Raw genomic sequence first — 18,721 nt, 5'->3', positions numbered from 1 at the left:
ATAGTGGGCATGCGGGAGGCCGGGTGGACGTACCGCCGAATTGCTCAACACGTGGGGCGTGAGGTCTCCACAGTACATCGATGTTGTCGCCAGTGGTCGGCGGAAGGTGCACGTGCCCGTCGACCTGGGACCGGATCGCAGCGACGCACGGATGCACGCCAAGACCGTAGGATCCTACGCAGTGCCGTAGGGGACCGCACCGCCACTTCCCAGCAAATTAGGGACACTGTTGCTCCTGGGGTATCGGCGAGGACCATTCGCAACCGTCTCCATGAAGCTTGGCTACGGTCCCGCACACCGTTAGGCCGTCTTCCGCTCACGCCCCAACATCGTGCAGCCCGCCTCCAGTGGTGTCGCGACAGGCGTGAATGGAGGGACGAATGGAGACGTGTCGTCTTCAGCGATGAGAGTCGCTTCTGCCTTGGTGCCAATGATGGTCGTATGCGTGTTTGGCGCCGTGCAGGTGAGCGCCACAGTCAGGACTGCATACGACCGAGGCACACAGGGCCAACACCCGGCATCATGGTGTGGGGAGCGATCTCCTACACTGGCCGTACACCACTGGTGATCGTCGAGGGGACACTGAATAGTGCACGGTACATCGAAACCGTCATCGAACCCCTCGTTCTACCATTCCTAGACCGGTAAGGGAACTTACTGTTCCAACAGGACAATGCACGTCCGCATGTATCCCGTGCCACCCAACGTGCTCTAGAAGGTGTAAGTCAACTACCCTGGCCAGCAAGATCTCCGGATCTGTCCCCCATTGAGCATGTTTGGGACTGGATGAAGCGTCGTCTCACGCGGTCTGCACGTCCAGCACGAACGCTGGTCCAACTGAGGCTCCAGGTGGAAATGGCATGGCAAGCCGTTCCACAGGACTACATCCAGCATCTCTACGATCGTCTCCATGGGAGAATAGCAGCCTGCATTGCTGCGAAAGGTGGATATACACTGTACTAGTGCCGACATTGTGCATGCTCTGTTGCCTGTGTCTATGTGCCTGTGGTTCTGTCAGTGTGATCATGTGATGTATCTGACCCCAGGAATGTGTCAATAAAGTTTCCCCTTCCTGGGACAATGAATTCACGGTGTTCTTATTTCAATTTCCAGGAGTGTATTTCGCCGCACTGCCTAATGGATAAGTTCGTCGTGCGTCGCACATAGATTTCAACGGTTATTTCAGGCAATATTGCTTGTCTGTTAGCAAACGCCGCTGCTCACGCTCGTTAAGTGAAGGCAGTTGGTCACTGCATTGTCCGTGGTGAGAGGCAATGCCTGAAACTTGGTATTGGCGGCACAATCTTGACGCTGTGGGTCTCAGAACATTGAATTCCCTGATGATTTCCGAAACTGCTTGTCCGATGTGTCTAGCTCCAACTACCATTCCGCGTTCAAAGTCTGTTAATTCCCGTCGTGCGGCCATAACCACGTCGGAAACCTTTTGACATGAATCACCTGATTACTAACGAGTGGTCCGCTAGTGCACTGCCGATTTATACCTTGTGTACGCGATACTACCGCCATCTCTAAGTGAGTGCATATCGCTACATAACTACTTTTGTGACCTTAGTGTATATTGTGTCCGCCCCGATAGCTGAGTGTTCAGGGTGACAGATTGCCGTCCTACTGGCCCGGGTTCTATTCCCGGCTGGGTCGGGGATTTTCTCCGCTCAGGGACTGGGTGTAGTGTTATCTAAATCATCATTTCATCCCCATCCGGGGCGCAGGACGCCCAATGTGGCGTCGAATGTAATAAGACCTGCACCAAGGCGGCCGGACCTGCCCCGCAAGGGGCCTTCCGGCCAATGACGCCAAACGCTCATTTCCTTTTCCAGTGTATATTGTGTAATGGGGTTGGCGTAACTACTTCTTTAAGGGGGGGGGGGGGGGGGGTACGACGTCAAACGGACCGACTTGGAGCAAGAGAGGCACCACAAGAAATTTTTATTTCCAGTTCGATACTTTTACAAACTAATTCATAAAACTCTGTTAGCATGACCAGGAAGGATTCAGAATTCACACTCATAGCAGTGGAAGTTCAAAAACGTAATACAATAATTTTTCTGCCACATGCGAAGTTTCAACATTGTTTCAGTTACTATTGGTTGCATTTGTTCCTCTAGGTACACTTTTCTTCATAAGTCAGAGAGATTCTTCGATGAATTTTGCACGGCATACAATGCATACTTACAGGAGCATGAAACTCTAGAGTTTATTTAATATATAAAAAATAATAAGCTGTTCTATTTTAAACTTCATATTCAGAAAAACCTCAAATTTTATAGTTAATTATCTAATTTTTACCACAGTTTTCAATAAAATTGGAAAAGCTTGCAGTTACATACATCTGTAAGTATGGTTTGTATGATGTGTAAAATTCATCGAAGTGTCTCTCTTGCTTCTGAAGAACAATGTACCTATAGCAACAAATTCAGCCAATAGCAAGAGAAAAAATGAGGGAATTTCACATCCACAAAAAGTTTATTTTGTTATGTGTTTGAACTTCCACTGCTATGAACGTGAATCTTGAATCGATCCTGGTAATGCTGACGAAGTTTTATGAATTTATTTGTAAAATTATATACTGTGGAAATTAAAATGTAGTGTGGTGTCTGTCCTGCTCCATGTCGGCCCTTTTGACGTCCTACCCCCTCCCCCCCCCCAACTAACTTCACTAGTATTTTAACAATCTCGTATTTTTTTTTAATAATGAGAGGATCTGGCTTTCTCAGACGATTTCTATTTCGATCTTTTTGGGTTCAACAGTCAGTTTTCAACATTAACGCCCTTACAGTTTCGATAACTAGGTACATATTGCTGTTCGCAGAATTTCCCTTAATGCATCCTGTTTGTGTGTAAAGACGATGTCGGAAAATCATCCAGCTTCATGTTTATCTTTTGGCCGATCTGTAAAATGACAATGCGTCTCATTTGCGCAGCTTTCACGAGATGGCCGTTTACGACACTGCAGCGACAATCGACTACATCCTGTCACTCAGCCAGACGGACCAGGTGTCCTACGTGGGACACTCCATGGGCGGAACCTTGATCTTCGTGCTGCTGTCTATGCGACCAGAGTACAACAGGAAAGTCGACGTGGCGGTGTCGTTCGCACCTGTCTGCTTCATGGGCCACACAACCAGTCACCTACTAAATTTACTGGCGTACACTGCTCCGTACTTCGAGGTGAGTGCTTGTTACCTACATTTAAAACCCACTTGTGATAACATACACAATCTGATCAAGCGTCTCCGGTCACCTGGGGTGTGTCGACCATTCGCATTTCTGACGAACTTGAAATCTGGTTGAGAGGCTTCCAACGAGGTGTCTGAATGTCAGTGGAAGAATCGCAGACCATTCTTCCTCGAGAACCAAAACCAGAGAATGTAATGATGCTGGATGCTGAGATCTGGAATGAAGTCGACATTAACACTCATCCCAGAGGTGTTACACTGCGTTTAGGTAGGGATGCTGGACAGGTCAGTCCACTCCAGGGATGTTACTGGCCACAGACAGTAGCCTCACCGATGCAGCCTTATGACGCGTTGCACTGCAGTGCTGATACCGAAGGTCATTGTCCCCTAGCTGTTCTGAACGCAGTAGAACATGTTGCTTTCTTTTAAAGGGGGTCCACAACCTAACCACGAAAATCACCCCCATACCGTAACACCGTCTCTTCAGCACATCAATGTCAGAAACTTTTCCATCGCATTGCTACAGCGTATAGTGTCATTCATCCCTCCAATTCACACGTCTCCAGCCATCCACTGTCCAGCGGCGTCGCCACCTTAACTGTGGCTTAGCACTTACTACAGATACGTGCGGCTGCTCGACCACTGTACCACACATCCCTCAAACACCTCCATTTTCCTGCATTTATTAATGTCTGTTTATCTTATTGATATTGCTTAAGTTCCTTATGTATTCTGTATTTACATTGATAACTGTCTCTTCTTTTAATTGCTTGTGTATCGCTCTCCATGTTTCATACCTCCTAAAGCAGCCTTGTCTAGTACTAATTTTATTTCATTTTGTTTAGTAATAGAAACTGTTATGTAGGCACGCTATTTCTATTTTGCGCTAAAGGTTTTCCTGTCTTCTCCATTGTTGTTTATGTGCTGTTCAGTTTTTACTTTCTCATTGCAAAGATGTTACTTACTGTATGTTTCTACTTCAGTCTAGATGTGTTACTTCTCTTCCAATGTTGTCTGCTAACATTTAACTTCTTTGGCGATAATACTCAGTAAATGTCTGAAGATGGCATTGTAAGCCGAAAACCGGTTAACAATAAAAGTAATTTTGTAGAACAAAAGCAAACTGGTGCTTTTCATTTATTATAATGTTGTTCTACCAAGAACCGTCGGAAGATTCTGTTAATTTGTATGTTTACCTTGAGATTCGGAGTCCAACTGGCCTAGTTCACGGCATCACCAACAGAAGACGCAGTTGGCCCTCCCCCACTCCCCTCTCCCCACACCATCTGGAAATCAGTGGCTAAAAGGACTCATTTGGTGTTGGGCAGTGCGCAGTATTGTTTATTTAAACAATTTGAGTTGCCATTGATCGATCACTAGACAGTTGCTCTATAATAACTGCTAGATGTGGAGTGAATATTTTCGCTATTAATCTAGCACTGGAGAAGTACTCCAGCCAAACTATCCAGCAGTCCTGTATCGGAAGGATGGATTGTGGTGGTAAGAGGATAGCAACCTATCACTGAGGTACGGGGGAGTAGCCTCCTGCAAATCTACAAGTGAACACCTGATGGGATGATATTTTCCCCACTAGTTTCGCACTAGACAGTTCCTCCAGTCAGTCTAGCCGATAGCCCTATATGGTAAATAATGAGAGGACAGAAAGCTGTCACTGAAGTACATAGGAACAGCTGTTGCTGGGAAGAACATAAGGATGGGTAATAAAAGTATTAGAACAACGACCCACTGTCCGACTGTCCCTATGTACAAGGACTTTTGTAGCAACGCCATTTGAGAATGAAATACGCTTATACCTATTTACGAGTCACTAGTTGCATCCTAGCCAACAGAAACAAGGGAAATTTATCATATGATATTTTTTACGATTGCAGTGTTTTACATTAACACAGTGTCTCAAGATGAAAAAGAACTGAGCAGCACCTCCAGACACCTCCAGTTAGATTCAGCCACAACTATCTAATGTATTGTGTATGTGAAGAGTCAGCGAGTGTGGGAGCTGCTTCCCTTCAAGGGCCGAGTTACGCCTCTACGTCAGGTCAACACGAGCACTTCTCCCATCCCTGATGTGGACTCCTCAGTTTAAAAAAAAAAATCCTAAAAGGCAACGTTGTTTTGTAATTACGCTTCGAATTTCTCACGTGAAATGTAGATTCCTCCCGTCTACACTAGTTATTTTCGAGAATTGAAGAAATCGGACCACATACACGTTTCTCACGTCACTAGAGTATCGTTACTTGTTGTGAAAATCGTGTATAACACTATGGCATAGGCTATATTTCCTGTAAGTATTCTTTCATCAGGTAGAAAAATATCTTTCGCTAGCTGTTGCATGCTGCATCACAGTACTATACATTTAAATTCATTTTTGGATCATGAGGGTGTGGTAAGAGCACACAGACATCCTATGTCACAGGATACCTCCGCTTTCGAACTCTCTCTTAAAGTAACCAACTATCTCGTCAAATATGAAGTCTCTCGAGATACCAACAGGGAGACGTTTTAAATTTCATTATCATACTACGTATGGCTTTCTAAATTAGATAATATAGCTGATTTTATTACTGTGATCTTCTGGCCCCGTGTAGGTTCCGTTAAAAGATATCACCACAACGAGAAAACGCCTGATTGACGCTCCAACTCTCGAATCCTATCCGTGGTACTCCCACCCTCGCATCCACTCGCTCCGCGGCACGTATTTGATATCAAATTGATAGGCTACTTAATTAACTGATAATGAGAGCTCATTTGCAAGGTGAGTAATTGTTTATCCTGCAGCCGGATTACACTCACCAAGTAAATGTTACAGGCGCTTCCGTGATGTGTCTAGAGGCTTCCCACAAGGTAGGTAAACAGTTCCTCTGAGTCCAAAACTGATGGTAACTGTCGTCAAATAGCTGAAGGCATCAAGCGCTAATTACGTTCTGTCTCTCGGTTGTCTTGTCATGCTGGTGGTAGTAAGTCACTTCGAATTCTGGTATAATGCTCCCGAAGTAATCCTGCTCAGACCTTACGGTCTATGGGGGCAGGAGGACGTTTCACTTCCTTCTCCAACCCCGGATTGCACGTAGACAGCTTGCAAAGGTGCGCGAACCTGTGCCCACGTGTCATTGCTGTCCCACTCGCCGTGCTGGACAGTTGTTAATGACTCCAGACTTGTAAAAGTTGTCCTATCCTTCCCAGAAGGACTGGGCGCTTAAATTTCGCTCGGGTAAATATCAGGTTGTTGAACAATAAGCTTCCCCTCATCCCTCCTGCAAACAAATATTCTAAGATATGTTTTCGAAATATCGCGGAAAGGCTGACGTAGTGAGTAATAATAAAATACCAGTATACAGACTGCCACACCCCAAACGTGTATGAGTGTGCAGACCTCGGTTTCCCTCAAAATACAGCCCTGAAGAAGCGTTCCATGCCCACATTAGTGGGCGGATGATTCGAGAACTCGGTTGGGAATTCCTGTAGGGAAGAGGATGTTCTTTTCGAGGAACACTACTGAGAGCTGGCATTTGGAGTTGACTGCAGAAGGATTCTACTGTCGCCAACGTACATTTCGCATAAGGACGAAGATAAGATACAGGAAATTTGCGCTCATAGGGATACATATCTTCTTCTTCTGCGGCTCTACAACTCGTTCCATTTATCCTGGCCCCTTGCTATCTTTTTCCACTTCCTATAGCCCATTTTCCTAAGGCGTTCGATGATTCTATTCTCCCATCTAGTTTTCCATCGAAAACGTCGTCTCTGTCCATCTGGTTTTGTTTGAAAAATGCTTTTTGTTATTTCTCTATCATTCACCCTGACATCTGTCTATCCCACTTAAGCCTAGATGACTTCACAATTCTTATAACAAGTTTGTAGATGGCGTACAGCTCATGGTTGTAACTCCTCCTCCATTCTCTCGTTTCGCAATCTGGGCTGATGATTCTCCTGTGTATCCTTCTCTGGGATCCATCCAGCGACTCAACATCCTTTGCTGCCAGAGCCCAGGTTTCAGAGACATGTGTAAGCACTGGTCTGATCAGTGTTTTATAAACGGTTAGTTTTGCGATTCTAGTCAAGAAGACAGAAGCTTTGTTAAGGCGAAATAAGCTTTACTGGCTGAAATTAGTCTCTGCTTTATTTCATATGAGATAATTTAGGCTAGTTACAATCGAGCCTAGGTACTTCAAATGATCGATTTTTTCAAAGGTATAACTACCCATCGTTATTTTGGCTGGTATGTTCTACCTATGCGCTTTCCCATGTTAGCTAGGTATTTTGTTTTCTGCTCATTGATATTTAGTCCTATATTCCCGTCGGCCTGTTCAAGTGTAATGAATATCTCTTCCATTTCCGTCAGATTTCTTGCTACTATGTCGATGTCTACCGCATAGCCCAGCATCTGCACAGATTTATAAAAAATCGTTATCCTATTCAAGATATTTGCTTCGCTAATAATTTTTTCTAAGGTGGAGTTGACTAGGATGCATGCCAGTGCATGACATTGCCGTACTCCATTTTTAATTTCCGAAGTATTAGACAACATTCCTCCAGCTTTTATGAAACTTTGCGTTTCTCTCGTCATCATCCTTAATACTCTTATCAGTTTTTCTGGAATACCCAATTCACCTACAGCTTGATGCTGTCTATACTATCGTGCGTTACTTTAAAATGAATAAAAGGATGATACATTCCGATCCTGCATTCCTCTGGATTTTTTCGTAATTTCTCTTATGGTAATATCTGATCGATAGTTGAGTAACTGGGGATAAATTCACATTGGTACAGTCCCGTTTCCCTCAGTATTATTGAAAGGAGTCAGCTGTACAGTATGCCGGAGAGGATTTTATAGCCTAGCTTAAGCAGTGTGATTCCTCTATAGTCACCGCATTCCATCTGGTCTCCTTTCTTAATATAGGACATATAATTCTCTCTTTCCATGCTTCAGGCATCTCTTCTTCTTGCCACATTAGATTAACCAGTTTCAGGATTTTTTTTTCCCCTCAATTCATATCAACCTTCCTTGTAAAGCTCAGCTGGAATGCCGTCTCTTCTTGCCGCCTTGTTGTTCTTCAATTTCCTCATTGCGGTTCACACTTCTTCTAAGTTAGATAGGTCCCCACTATTATATGGGCCGTATTTCTGTCGGATTTCTTGGTACAACTGGGCTCACGTTAAGGAGTTTATCAAAGCAGCGACGCTACTTATCACATATCTCTTTTTCGATGCTTATAATTTCGCCGTTCTCATCTTTTATTAAACTTGCTTTGCCCCTGAAAGGTTTCTGTGCCTTATTCACCTACCTACAAAATTTCCTTGCATCGTTTGCACTTCTCAGAAGCTCTGTTTCTTCAATATTTGCCTTCATCCACTACCTGTTTTTTCTTTGGTGGGTCCTTTTTCCAATTCTCCATTTTTATTTATATTCTTCCCTTATCCTCCTGGTAAAATGTGGTTGTAAAGTCTTCCTGTATGCTTCATTTTTCTCATTTGTTACTGTTCCACATTCGGTATTGAACCATGAGATCCTTGTTTGCAGTATGAATCTCGCTTGCTAGTGTTTGCACTGTCTTTTTTACTTTTCCCACAGACCTTCAATGTTGTTACGTTCTCTAGCGTTATCAAGGATCTGAATTATTCCCTCCTGGTATTGTTCACTTCCTTGATTCTAAAGCTGTGATGTTATATTTCTGTGTCTTGGGCCAGATATTCTTGCCCTCACTTGTGTCCAAACTAGGAAGTGATGTGTGTATATTTGGACTTCTTAAACTCCTTACGTCCAGTAAGTCTGACTTGTGCCCTTCATCGATTACCATATGGTCGATATAATTTACTGTATTTCCGTCTGGAGGGATACATCTAAGTAGTTTTTTTCCTCTCGCTGTAACAGCGAGTGGAATGGGGAAGGGAATCACTAGCAGTGCTACATACACCATGCACCATACAAGGTTTGTGAAGTAAGCATATAGATGTATATATAGTCTACCTATCAAGATATCAGTCCATGTACTTACAGCCACACAAAACTCACATAAGAGTGTTGTCGTAACTTAATGTCCTTTATCATATTCCTATGATTACCGCAGTGTAATGGTGTCTGAATCATCATTGACAACACAGTGTCTCTCTACTCATTATTTCTGTAACACACAACTAAATAAAACTAGAACTATAAACACTTTTCTAACGTCACTTGATCTCTCTCTCTTCCGATATATTGGGAACAAATACTGTCTGCGTGTTGACATCAACCAAATGTGGTGATCCCATTCAATATACATGTATTGGTCCACAGGAACAGGCGACCAGCGATCAAAGTCGCTTCCACTGACATATGTAAGTTTTATTGCCTGTACTAGAAGAAGACCACATCGACTATCAAATGTACAAAATCCAATGACCAATACACTGGCTTTTAACATCTATTGCGTTATGTTTTTGGTAGGAATGCTGTCTGCGATTTGGAAAAATGTCTCTCCATTCAACCACACAATTGCGTTGGATCCCATTGAGATGACTTAATGATTACAACCGCTGATGGATCATATTCATGCTACTCTCATATCACGAAACGAGTCAACTTTTACGAATTTATCTACTCAGAGCCCCATACAGCAAAACTCCAGCGTGGTTTTAGACAGTCTCTCTGCATCTTGTAACCGTTTCTCAGTTTCTGCTCAACCCTCCCTGCAGCTTTGTCCCTGTGATCCTTCCAATTTAAGTCGCAACTGAGCAGAAGTCAGAGAGCGCTATATCTGCACCTCTTACATCCTGTGGAGAAGCAGGGTGAGCTAAACTAATGCGACTGGACCGTGTTTTAACCACTCGGTGGAAATGGGAACATTTTGTCATAGCTCCGCCAACCATGTACAGTGTGTAAGGTGATCGCCAAACGAAGCTTTCTCTTGCAACACGAGGTAGTAGAAAAGACAGTATGAGCAGTTAAAGTGCAGTTTCTTGTTGGGAAAACTAGGAAGACTCTACACCATATGGGAACTGGAAGAAGAATGAGAATTTTGCTATTGCATTGCAGTGCATCTCCAAAATATATACAGATACTACGGTCAGAAGGAGATCTGTGTCCCTCAGAATGCATTCATGTCTGTCATCCAAATATTCTATCCTCATAAATTTTTACCATATGAAATTTAAAAAAACTCTGCTAATATCATCTGGTAGAGAACTCGATAATATATTACCATGTCCCTCTCTCCTGATATATATGTGTGCCATCTGTGTGCTGACATCGAGAATATGTGGCGATCCTATTAAACAAACAGAAATTGCTCCATATACAGGTATTGGAACAGATGGCCAATGATTGAAGTCTATTCACAGAGCAGTGTAAAGTTTCATCACCTGTACTGTAGGAGTACCATATCCCACAGATTGTGAATCACAAGAGATGGTCACTGTGTTATTCCTTCATAAGCAGTTTGATACTTTGTTTTTTTTTTTCTGCTGTAACACATCCAAGAAATGTATAATTACAGCTTTGTACACCACCATACATTTTGTTTTTCCACCACGACTTGGAGGTCTGTGGTAGGTACTAAAATGACTTTAACACGTTTCGATCCATTGGCTCTCACAGAAAGCTGGACATCACATTGTGTAAAATATGCTGCTACCACAACAGACAGGTTGGTTGAAACAAAAGACAGAGGCAGTGTTTCTTATTGACAAAAATATGGAACACTTAGCACATATGAAAACTGTCAGAGTTTGTGGCATTGTGGGGTTTTCCCAAACAGCTGCCCAAAGTGAATGACCTCTACTTTTAATCTTATTTTCGACAGTGCTGGCCAACACAGGAAGGTGTTTCTCCCAACAAGAATCTCTCTCCATCTCAAACAGGTGGTATCAGTCAGTTATTATGCGGTAATCTACAACATACCAGTGGACAGATGGGAAGGAAAAGACACTGTCTGTGTACTGTAATACGTACCACAGGTGATAGTGCGATCATCTTTCGCAATTTTACTAGTTTTTACATAATTTCAATGCCGACCTATGACATGGCAGTATGCTTCCCAGTTTCTGTGTCATCGCTAAATGACTCCTCCAATAATTTGCGTGTACCATATACTAGACTGTGAATGTAGATAAATGAGTGTGCAATACATCCATTGATGGATTATTCACGAACATATACCCCAAACTATACCAGTCAGCGTCCAACACCGATTCTGTTATCTACATATTTCCAGCACTTTACTCACAGTGCGTGATTTAAGATTATGATTCCTCATATTTTCTATGCGGATGGGAGTCACAGATAATTCTCGCATTCTCAGGATAATGCTGGAGCCTGAAAGATCTTTGCACATTGTCTTTGACCAACCCTCCCTATAACTCTGTCCTCGATTTAATTTGCTACGCTACATTCCTCATCTTATGAAAGAACAGAGTGAGCAGAGGGTGTAACTGCTGTTCAACGAAGACTGTTTCGCACCAATCTTACTCATGGCACCCACCCAAATGCGCAAGTTCTCTCCAGATGCGCGCATGTTGAGGAGGTTAGTACCTCAAGAGTTGTCGTAATAGATGCTTAAGAAGAAACGGAGTTTGAAGCATTTTATGTAAATCAACTGTGATATGAATTCTAAAGTATGTTCTAGTGTCTGGGATCTGTAGCAAGAAGATACTGGCAAGAGAGAAATGATTGTAGAACACAAATGCTTGCATTCCTAAGACTACACGGTTCCAGACTTGAACATGCTACTATGTGGTTTCCGACCTATTAGTCATGTGGAATGCAATGCCATTAAAACTCTAATGCAAGACATATACGTCCAACATCTGACATATATTGACTCTGTAAGTTTTCTATCCCATTCACTATGGGGACAAACTTTAGGATGATAAAACTGCTTCCTTCTGCACCAAAGAAAAACATAGATTATTTGTGATACATGCACAATACAGCTTTCTGGATACGTATAGCGCCCACTGCTCACATCCAACCATGGTTCAAAAACTATATAATGTTCGCATCAATTCTATAAAATGTTCATCAGCTAAGGAAACAGACAAACGCACAGCAGCGGTGTTTGTCATGTAGAATTACACCCCATGCTGCTCTAACTCTGGGAAGAGAACACAGTCACTTCCAGAAACAACATCTGTCAAGAAAATGTATACACAGGTATTGCAATGAAACTTCCTGGCAGATTAAAACTGTGTGCCCGACCGAGACTCGAACTCGGGACCTTTGTCTTTCGCGGGCTCTACCATCTTTTTTTTTTCTTTTTTTTTGTCGTTGTGTTTGGTCCTTGCGGACGTCGCAAGATATCCTGTTCAAGTTCGGTGGTTGATCCTTACACTCAGTTTTTTATTACAGAGGCCAACCGGCTCTCTGACCGAACACGCTGAGCTACCGTGCCGGCTTGTCATCTGAGCCACCGAAGCACGACTCACGCTTTACTTCTGCCAGTACCTCGTCTCCTACCTTCCAAACTTAACAGAAGCTCTCCTGCGAACCTTGCAGAACTGGCACTCCTGAAAGGAAGTGCCAGTTTTAATCTTCCAGGAAGTTTCATATCAGCGCACACTCCGCTGCAGAGTGAAAATCTCATTCAGGTATTGCAATACCTCACAAACACCTGCCACTAACTTAGAATCACTTTAGTTATGAAATTGGCTACTCGATTTATGTCCAAGATGCAGCAGGGGAATGGAGTACATCGCACAAAACTTCGTTTGTCTAAAGAAGGATACTTAACAATGTTTTTCATTGATGGACATGTTTCTTCACACATGCATTGGAAATCCTTTGCTCACTCTGGTATGGAGAGGTTTGCTATTAACGATCACAGGTAGATAGTGCTCATGTCACACACAGAATACGCAGTTGTATATGACTGGAGCACAGGTGACCACATAACTGATACATCCGAGAGAACAACGAAAAAAATCGTTAAATGTGCGATAAATGACGTGCAGCAACGTCTCTCTCTACACTGCATCATCAGTCTACCATTAAATCATATCTCATTACAATCCCTTCTCAACCAATCCCTCAATCGACTTTCTATCATCCTTTAATGCAGATGCAAGTCAATTTAGAGGCAGAATGCTATATTATACATATATCACAAAGACTCTGACAGGCGAAATACCCTCAGACTTCAAGAAGAATATAATAATTCCAATCCCAAAGAAAGCAGGTGTTGACAGATGTGAAAATTACCAAACTATCAGTTTAATAAGTCACAGCTGCAAAATACTAACGCGAATTCTTTACAGACGAATGGAAAAACTGGTAGAAGCCGACCTCGGGGAAGATCAGTTTGGATTCCGTAGAAATGTTGGAACACGTGAGGCAATACTGACCTTACGACTTATCTTAGAAGAAAGATTAAGAAAAGGCAAACCTACGTTTCTAGCATTTGTAGACTTAGAGAAAGCTTTTGACAATGTTAACTGGAATACTCTCTTTCAAATTCTGAAGGTGGCAGGGGTAAAATACAGGGAGCGAAAGGCTATTTACAGTTTGTACAGAAACCAGATGGCAGTTATAAGAGTCGAGGGGCACGAAAGGGAAGCAGTGGTTGGGAAAGGAGTAAGACAGGGTTGCAGCCTCTCCCCGATGTTATTCAATCTGTATATTGGGCGAGCAGTAAAGGAAACAAAAGAAAAATTCGGAGTAGGTATTAAAATTCATGGAGAAGAAGTAAAAACTTTGAGGTTCGCCGATGACATTGTAATTCTGTCAGAGACAGCAAAAGACTTGGAAGAGCAGTTGAACGGAATGGACAGTGTCTTGAAAGGAGGATATAAGATGAACATCAACAAAAGCAAAACGAGGATAATGGAATGTAGTCAAATTAAGTCGGGTGATGCTGAGGGAATTAGATTAGGAAATGAGACACTTAAAGTAGTAAAGGAGTTTTGCTATTTAGGGAGTAAAATAACCGATGATGGTCGAAGTAGAGAGGATATAAAATGTAGACTGGCAATGGCAAGGAAAGCGTTTCTCAAGAAGAGGAATTTGTTAACATCGAGAATAGATTTAAGCGTCAGGAAGTCGTTTCTGAAAGTATTTGTATGGAGTGTAGCCATGTATGGAAGTGAAACATGGACGATAACTAGTTTGGACAAGAAGAGAATAGAAGCTTTCGAAATGTGGTGCTACAGAAGAATGCTGAAGATAAGGTGGGTAGATCACGTAACTAATGAGGAGGTATTGAATAGGATTGGGGAGAAGAGAAGTTTGTGGCACAACTTGACTAGAAGAAGGGATCGGTTGGTAGGACATGATTTGAGGCATCAAGGGATCACAAATTTAGCATTGGAGGGCAGTGTGGAGGCTAAAAATCGTAGAGGGAGACCAAGAGATGAATACACTAAGCAGATTCAGAAGGATGTAGGTTGCAGTAGATACTGGGAGATGAAGAAGCTTGCACAGAATTGAGTAGCATGGAGAGCTGCATCAAACCAGTCTCAGGACTGAAGACCACAACAACAACAACAACAAAGACTCTAAGTTTCTCTTTAGTGCTGAAAGCAGAGTCTTATCATCCTCAACTGGTAAATTTTCTGTTAACATCTTATGGGACCAACCGCTTAGGTCATCGGTCCCTAAGCTTATACACTGCTTAATCCAACTTTAACTAACTTACGCTATGCACAAAACACACACACTCATACCCGAAGGAGACTCGAACCTCCGACGGAAGGGGCTATGTGTCCTGTGACAAGGTGCCTCAGACCGCATGGCTACCCCCTGTGGCTGTGTCACCCTGAAGTTTGTCATTGTAGTAAGTGTGATACAAAATTTGCAGGGTGGATGTATATCAGATGTTGGACATATATGTCCTGCATTAGACTATTGAGCGTTGCATTCCACATGACTAACAGATTGTAAACAACATGGCTTTAACATTATAGCATATACAAGTGCAGAACCGTATAGCCTTAGGAGTGCTCTTGTTCATGTTCTGCAATCATTTCTCTCTTTCCAGTAGCTTCTTGCTACTGACCCTAGACGCTGGAGCGTATTTTAGAATTCATAGCGCGCTTGGTTTATACCAAATACTTCAAACTCCGTCCATCTGGAGCTCCATCATGCATAAATTAGCCGTTTCTACTTAATCATCAAAACTCTCATGTCTACTATAGACCGATAAAGGGTGCTAACCTCCTCAACATGCACGCAACTAGAGAGATCTTGTGCACTTGAATGAGTACCATGAGTAAGATTGGTGTGAAACAGTCTTCGTTGAAGAGCAGTTACAGCCTCGACTCACTCTCTTCCTTCACAAAATTCGTATAGTACCTTTCTTCTCCTGGTCAGCTGCAAATTAAATTGAGGACAGAGTTATTGGGAGGATTGGTCAAAGGAAATGTGCCGAGATCTTTCAGTCTCCAACATTATCCTGAGAATGCGAGAATACTCTATGACTCCCATCTGCATACGCACGGATGGGGTATTGTAATCGTAGATTACGTTTTGTGAGCGAAGTGCTGGAAATATGTAGATGACTTAGCTGCATCGATATTGAACACTGACTGGTAAACTTTGGGGTATATGTTCGAGAATAATCCATCAATGGATGTATTACACAGTCATCTATCTACATTCACAATCTAGTATATGGTACATTCAAACTATTGGAGGGGTGGTTTGGCGATGATACAGAAACTGGGAAGCATGCTGCAATGTCACTGGTCGGCATTAAAATTATGAAAAAACTGGTAAAATTGTTAAAGATGATAGCACTATCACCTGTGGTGCCTATTACAGTACATAGACAGTGTCTTTTCCTTCCAATCTGTCCACTGGTATGCTACAGATTGCCACATAATAATTGACTGATACCACCTCTTTGAGATGGAGAGACTCTTGTTGGGGAGAAACACCTTCCAGTGTCAGCCAGCACAAAAAACACTGAGATACCTGCTACCCCATCACTGTGGAAGATAAAATTAGAAGTAGAGGTCATTAACTTTAGGCAGCTGTTTGAGAAAAATCCACAATGCCACGAATAGTTTTCATATGTGCTATGTAGTCCACATTTTTGTTAATAAGAAACACCGCCTCTGTCTTTTATTTCAACCAACCTGTGTGTTGTGGTAGCAGCATATTTTACACAATGTGATGTCCAGCTTTCTGTGAGAGAAAATGGATTGAAACGTGTTAAAGTCATTTTAGCACCCACCACAAACCTCCAAGTCTTGGTGGAAAAACAAAATGTATGGTGGTGTACAAAGCTGCAATCATACATTTCTTGAATGTGTTACAGCAGAGAAAAAATGTATCAAACTGTTTATAAAGAAACAACACAGTGATCCTCTCTTGCGATTCACAGTCTATGAGGTATGGTCTTACTGCAGTACAGGCGAAGAAACTTTACACTGATCTGAGATGTGACTTCAATCACTGGCTGTCTGTTCTAATACCTGTGCATGGAGTGATACTCGTGGATTTAATAGAATTGCCACACAATCTCGATGTCAGCACACAGATGGTATTTGTCATCGATATATCAGAAGAGAGGGACATGGTAATATCTTATCGAGTTCTCTACTAGATGACATTAGCAGAGTTTTTTAGTTCATATTCTTTTTGGATAGTACAAATTAACGAGGATAGACAGAATGTTTGGTTGACAGACATGAGTGGATCTTGAAGGACATGGTTCTCGTTCAGACTGTAGTACCTGCATATAGTTTGGAGACACACTGCAATGGAGTAGCGCAATCTTCATCCTTCTTCCAGTTCCCCTATGATGTGGAGTCTTCTTGATTTTTCCAACAAGAACTTTTCTACAGCCTCGTGTTGCAAAGGAGCTTCGTTGGCGCTGGGCTTGCACACTGTACATGGCTGACGGAGCTGTGTCAACTAGTTCTCATTTCCATCGACTGAGCAAAACACAGTCCTGTCACTTTAGTTCAGCTCACCCTGTTTCTCCACGGGACGCAGAAGATGGTGGATATAGCGCTCTCTGACTTCTGCTCAGTTCTGACTAAAATTGGATGGATCACATGGACATAGCTGCAGGAGGGTGGGGCAGAGACTGAGAAACAAATACAAGATGCAGAGAGACTGTCTAAAACCACACTGGAGGTTTGCTGTACGGCACCCTCGTATGGAGATATGAGGGTCGCACAAATATGATTCACCAGTGGTTGTAATAATTAAATGTTATCTCATCGGGATCCAGTGTAAGTGTGTGGTTGAATGGAGAGACTTACCAGAAAGCGAAATGTAATAGATATGAAAACCCAGTGTATTTCTCATAGGATTTTTTGCATTTGACAGTCGATATGGTCTTCCTCCAGTACAGGCAACAAAACTTTACACAAGTCCGTAGGAGCGACTTCGATCACTGGTCGCTTGTTCCAATGAACCAATACATGTATGTTTAATGGGCTCGCCACATATGTTTGATGCCAACACGCAGACAATATTTGTTTCCCGATGTATCGGAAGAAAGAGATGCAGTAAAATGTTATTGAGTTCTACACCAGGTGACGTTAGCTAAGTTATTATAGTTCGTAGTTTTATTCAGTTGTGTCTTAAAAAAATAATAAATAGAGAGACTGTCAATGAAGACTCAAACACCATCACACTGTTGTATTTGTAGAATGATAATCGTAGGAATACGATAAAGGAGATTAGGTCATGTAGAGGAGGGATATTTACTGTCAGGTATTCGATATCTATGAATTGTAGGTGTTATGCTTCTGAATTACTTTGTGCAGTCCAATGTGCTCTGTATGCTTATGAATTTCCACCTGTATGTTATTGTGCTATTTTTCTCGTTGTGACGACTCTCTACTTGTCCACCTTCCAACCAGTGGAACAATGCTGTACAAACGCGACGGGATTTCGAGAGAATTAAAGGGGGTCTGTCACTTGGCTGGGTGACATCTCTTACCCATCGAAATCAGGTGGACTCAAATGCTCTATATCGAAGACTGCAAGATTAGTGAGAATACGACAGGCAAGCGATAGTGTAACGAGTGAGGTAGTTGAAAGGTGAGCTCTGTAGTGTTTCTTATAAGTATTGTGGGCAAACGTATTACAGTCTCTCACGCACATCTGCAAAATGACTGCAATGAAAAATTAGGAATTGATATGAAGGTTTCTATAAAGAGACAATCAGCAGCGTGATTTTCGTCTTTTGTTTTCTCGATAAATGAGAGTCAGCGTTCTCCTGTGGGTTTTGTGTGCTTATAAATGTATGGACTGCCATCTTAATAGGTAGACTAAATTTACATGTATATGCTTATTTCACGGTGTGTGACGGTACCCTATAGCACTACTAGTCATTCCGTTTCCCATTTCACTAAAAATACGGTGAGGGGAAAGGACTATCTGTATCTATCCCTATGAGCGCAAATTTCGTGTATCTGATCTTCGTCCTTACGCAAAATGCACGTTGGCGGTCAGCTTCAAGTGTCAGTTTTCAATAGTGTTCCTCGAAAAGAACGTCCTCTTCCCTCCAAGGATTCCCATACGAGTTCTCTAATCATCCGCCATTTAATTTGGTGAGGGACAATAGGAACGCTTGTAT

The 18,721-nt window shown here is 42.5% G+C and overlaps 1 protein-coding gene across 1 annotated transcript in view; it reads left to right on the top strand.

The window, feature by feature from the left end:
- Positions 1 to 18,721, top strand: part of LOC126094998 (lipase 1-like) — an 86,607-nt gene that overhangs the window by 46,922 nt on the left and 20,964 nt on the right. Inside the window, exon 4 of the mRNA XM_049909654.1 lies at positions 2,943 to 3,189. Coding sequence (XP_049765611.1) covers positions 2,943 to 3,189 — 247 coding nt within the window. The remainder of the gene's footprint in view (positions 1 to 2,942; positions 3,190 to 18,721) is intronic.

Source organism: Schistocerca cancellata, chromosome 8 (assembly GCF_023864275.1).
Source record: "Schistocerca cancellata isolate TAMUIC-IGC-003103 chromosome 8, iqSchCanc2.1, whole genome shotgun sequence".
NCBI lineage: Eukaryota > Metazoa > Arthropoda > Insecta > Orthoptera > Acrididae > Schistocerca > Schistocerca cancellata.
This window is presented reverse-complemented; position numbering and strand designations above follow the sequence as displayed.